The sequence below is a fragment of the Procambarus clarkii genome, chromosome 72, assembly GCF_040958095.1.
Source record: "Procambarus clarkii isolate CNS0578487 chromosome 72, FALCON_Pclarkii_2.0, whole genome shotgun sequence".
NCBI lineage: Eukaryota > Metazoa > Arthropoda > Malacostraca > Decapoda > Cambaridae > Procambarus > Procambarus clarkii.
In genome coordinates this window covers 3483744-3486810 of record NC_091221.1, presented here as the reverse complement: position 1 = coordinate 3486810, position 3067 = coordinate 3483744, and the positions used below count along the sequence as shown (strand labels likewise).

The following is a 3067-nucleotide window of genomic DNA, read 5'->3' as shown; positions in this document are numbered from 1 at the left end:
GGCTATGGCGAGCCCGTAAAGGGGGTCAACTAGAGAGTCAATTCAGCTTTCACCAATGACCTCCGCCCTAAAATCTCTCTCACCTCCTACCCCTCACTCTCTCTCACCCCTCACTCTCCCTCACCCTATCATCCTCCCCTCAAAACCTTACCTCACAGACCATATTCACTTTATTATGCTCAAGAGGCCTCAGCTCTAGCTCCTGGGCCTGATTTTCAACTCTCGGTTAATTCCCGAACCTTTTGGGCTCTTTCATAACTACTTTTCAAGCTGTGTCTTGTGTTTCACAGCTGCTCAATACGCTCACTACTCTCATACTGAGAGAGTAATTCTAATATTTCTGTGCTATACTTCTAAATATAATTTAGAAATATTAAATATGTTCACTCTTTACCTGAAATTTGTCTTTTTCTTGAAAATTTTCGAAAGTATCTTGTATGTGGTGATCAAGTCTCTCCTTACTATTATGTCTTCTCGTGACGAGGGAGTTAGGGTGATGGGGTGGAGTTAGGGTGATGGGGGTGGAGTTAGGGTGATGGGGGGTGGAGTTAGGGTGATGGGGGGTGGAGTTAAGGGTGATTGGGGGGTGGAGTTAGGGTGATGGGGGGGTGGAGTTAAGGGTGATTGGGGGATGGAGTTAGGGTGATAGGGGTGGAGTTAGGGTGATAGGGGTGGAGTTAGGGTGATAGGGGTGGAGTTAGGGTGATAGGGGTGGAGTTAGGGTGATAGGGGTGGAGTTAGGGTGATAGGGGTGGAGTTAGGGTGATAGGGGTGGAGTTAGGGTGATAGGGGTGGAGTTAGGGGTGGAGTTAGGGTGATAGGGGTGGAGTTAGGGTGATAGGGGTGGAGTTAGGGTGATAGGGGTGGAGTTAGGGTGATAGGGGTGGAGTTAGGGGTGATAGGGGTGGAGTTAGGGGTGATGGGGGGTGGAGTTAGGGGTGATGGGGGTGGAGTTAGGGGTGATAGGGGGTGGAGTTAGGGTGATGGGGGGTGGAGTTAGGGTGATAGGGGTGGGGTTATACCTACCAAACAGTGAGTATACTGCAGGTGGGGGGGGGGGGGCCCGAGGTGTACAGCGTGGTGCATGCCCATGTTGGAGGAGGTGGGAGTGCGCGCGGCCAACCACAACAACTTACTAGACAGGTTAACACATCATGGGTCAGAACCTCCACTTTATACTCATCGTTTACGACCATCGGGTCAAGGAGTCTCTTGGGTCAACAGCCTTGTTGGCAACCATTCTTCTCAGTGCTGGGGGGGGGGGTGCCAGGGAGGGGGGTGCCAGGGAGGGGGGTGCCAGGGAGGGGGTGCCAGGGAGGGGGGTGCCAGGGAGGGGGTGCCAGGGAGGGGGGGTGCCAGGGAAAGGGGTGCCAGAGGTGCCAGGGAGGGGGGTGCTAGAGGTGCCAGGGAGGGGGGTGCCAGAGGTGCCAGAGGTGCCAGGGAGGGCATTTATTTATATAATTATAAATATATATATTATATATAACCGAAAACTCCTCACCCCTGAAGGATTCGAACCCAGACAGCGAAGGCTCCATAGACCTTAGCGTGTCCAGTACTTTACCAACTAGACCACACTGACTGTACAAAAGAAATTGGAAATTGTGAGGCTTTTAACCCAACCTCCCGATAGCAGCCGAGAGGTCAATTATAAGGTACAGTTTGCTATCATAACTTGGTGTCAGTAAGGCTGACAGCCCGCCTGCTATCATATCATGGTGTCAGTAAGGCTGACAGCCCGCCTGCTATCATATCATGGTGTCAACAAGGCTCACAGCCCGCCTGCTATCATACCTTGTGTTATAATCCACATTTCTGAAAGTTCCTCTTCACCTGTAACTCTCTTGAGGGGTTTCAGAGGGTGAGGGGTGAGGGGGGGGGGGGTGGGGGTGAGGGGGGGGGTGAGGGGGGGTGGGGGTGAGGGTGTGGAGTGAGGGGATAGAGATGAAGGGGGTGGAACAGTTGACGGAAGTAAACCAAATATATTGACGGGGGGGAAGGAGCTGTCAACTGACCAAGAGTCTAGGGGTGAACACGTCAGCATACAGCTACACACACTCATCAAATCATCACTACTCCTGCCGCCTCTGCTCTACTGATGAATATCACGCTACACTCTACCCATCTGTGCTCATCCTAGTCCTCCCGCAACACTTATCATCACTTGCCAGTCACCTGTCAAGTGGTTAACATAAGTGTTCACCAGGATGAATGAATGAGCCTGGTATAACAGCCCGCCCACAGCCAGGGGTGGTGCTGGTGCCAGGGGTGGTGCTGGTGCTGGTGCCAGGGGTCGTGCTGGTGCCAGAGATGGTGCTGGTGCCAAGGGTCGTGCTGGTGCCAGGGATGGTGCTGGTGCCAGGGGTCGTGCTGGTGCCAGGGATGGTGCTGGTGCCAGGGGTGGTGCTGGTGCCAGGGGTGGTGCTGGTGCCAGGGGTGGTGCTGGTGCCAGGGATGGTGCTGGTGCCAGGGATGGTGCTGGTGCCAGGGATGGTGCTGGTGCCAGGGGTGGTGCTGGTGCCAGGGGTGGTGCTGGTGCCAGGGATTGTGCTGGTGCCAGGGATGGTGCTGGTGCCAGGGATGGTGGTGGTGCCAGGGGTCGTGCTGGTGCCAGGGATGGTGCTGGTGCCAAGGGTCGTGCTGGTGCCAGGGATGGTGCTGGTGCCAGGGATGGTGCTGGTGCCAGGGGTGGTGCTGGTGCCAGGGGTGGTGCTGGTGCCAGGGATGGTGCTGGTGCCAGGGATGGTGCTGGTGCCAGGGATGGTGCTGGTGCCAGGGATGGTGCTGGTGCCAGGGGTGGTGCTGGTGCCAGGGATGGTACTGGTGCCAGGGATGGTGCAGGTGCCAGGGATGGTGCTGGTGCCAGGGATGGTGCTGGTGCCAGGGGTGGTGCTGGTGCCAGGGATGGTGCTGGTGCCAGGGATGGTGCTGGTGCCAGGGATGGTGCTGGTGCCAGGGGTCGTGCTGGTGCCAGGGATGGTGCTGGTGCCAAGGGTCGTGCTGGTGCCAGGGATGGTGCTGGTGCCAGGGGTCGTGCTGGTGCCAGGGATGGTGCTGGTGCCAGGGA

The 3067-nt window shown here is 56.6% G+C and overlaps 1 protein-coding gene across 1 annotated transcript in view; it reads right to left on the bottom strand.

Annotated features, from left to right (window-relative positions):
- Positions 1–2186: 2186 nt before the first annotated feature.
- Positions 2187–3067, bottom strand: part of LOC138356412 (uncharacterized) — an 8938-nt gene continuing 8057 nt past the window's right edge. The window contains exon 2 of the mRNA XM_069312553.1: positions 2187–3067. This exon is cut by the window's right edge and continues 821 nt beyond it. Within this exon, the coding sequence (XP_069168654.1) occupies positions 2187–3067 (881 nt within the window).